General features: G+C 69.1%; 1 protein-coding gene across 1 annotated transcript in view; it reads left to right on the forward strand.

The window, feature by feature from the left end:
* The window catches only part of NPAS1 (neuronal PAS domain protein 1), a 7,889-nt gene extending 7,370 nt beyond the window's left edge, over nt 1-519 (forward strand). The window contains 1 exon segment of the mRNA XM_005857855.2: nt 8-519. Within this exon segment, the coding sequence (XP_005857917.1) occupies nt 8-190 (183 nt within the window). The 3' untranslated portion in view covers nt 191-519.
* Nucleotides 520-580: the final 61 nt, after the last annotated feature.

Here is a 580-nt window from a genome sequence, read left to right on the forward strand (position 1 = left end):
CCTGCCCCCCGTCGTGCGGGGCCTGTGCACGCCTAGCACCATCCGCTACGGCCCCACGGAGCTGGGCCTCATGTACCCACATCTGCAGAGGCTGGGCCCAGGCCCCCCCTTCCCAGAGGCCTTCTACCCACCCCTGGGCCTGCCCTACCCGGGGCCCACGGGCACCAGGGTGCAGCGGAAGGGGGACTGATGACTAGGAGAGCCTCCGACAGAGCTGGACCCTGGGGGGTGGGTGCCGGCCCTCAGGGGGCGGGGGACAGGGCTCCAGCCCATCAGCGCTCTTTAAGAATTAAAGACCTGCTCCCCATCTGTGGCTTGGTCTCTGGGGGCTGTGGCGCCCCTCTCTCCTTCCTCCCACCCCTTCCCTCCTCCCTCCACCCCGCTGCAGGCCCAGCCTTCCCGTCGCAGGAACCACCACTTGGAGGGAGGGAAGGGTCAGGTTTTAATGTCCTGGTCCTTGGACCCTGGCCAGTCTCAAGCGGCCTCAGGCCTCAGGTCCTTGGTCCTTCCCCCGGGCCCGGCTGCTCACTCTGGCGGTGGTCGCCCCGCTTCGTCCGGGCCTTCCGCAGCGGCCGAGCCA

This window comes from Myotis brandtii, unplaced genomic scaffold, assembly GCF_000412655.1.
Source record: "Myotis brandtii unplaced genomic scaffold, ASM41265v1 scaffold114, whole genome shotgun sequence".
Taxonomy (NCBI): domain Eukaryota; kingdom Metazoa; phylum Chordata; class Mammalia; order Chiroptera; family Vespertilionidae; genus Myotis; species Myotis brandtii.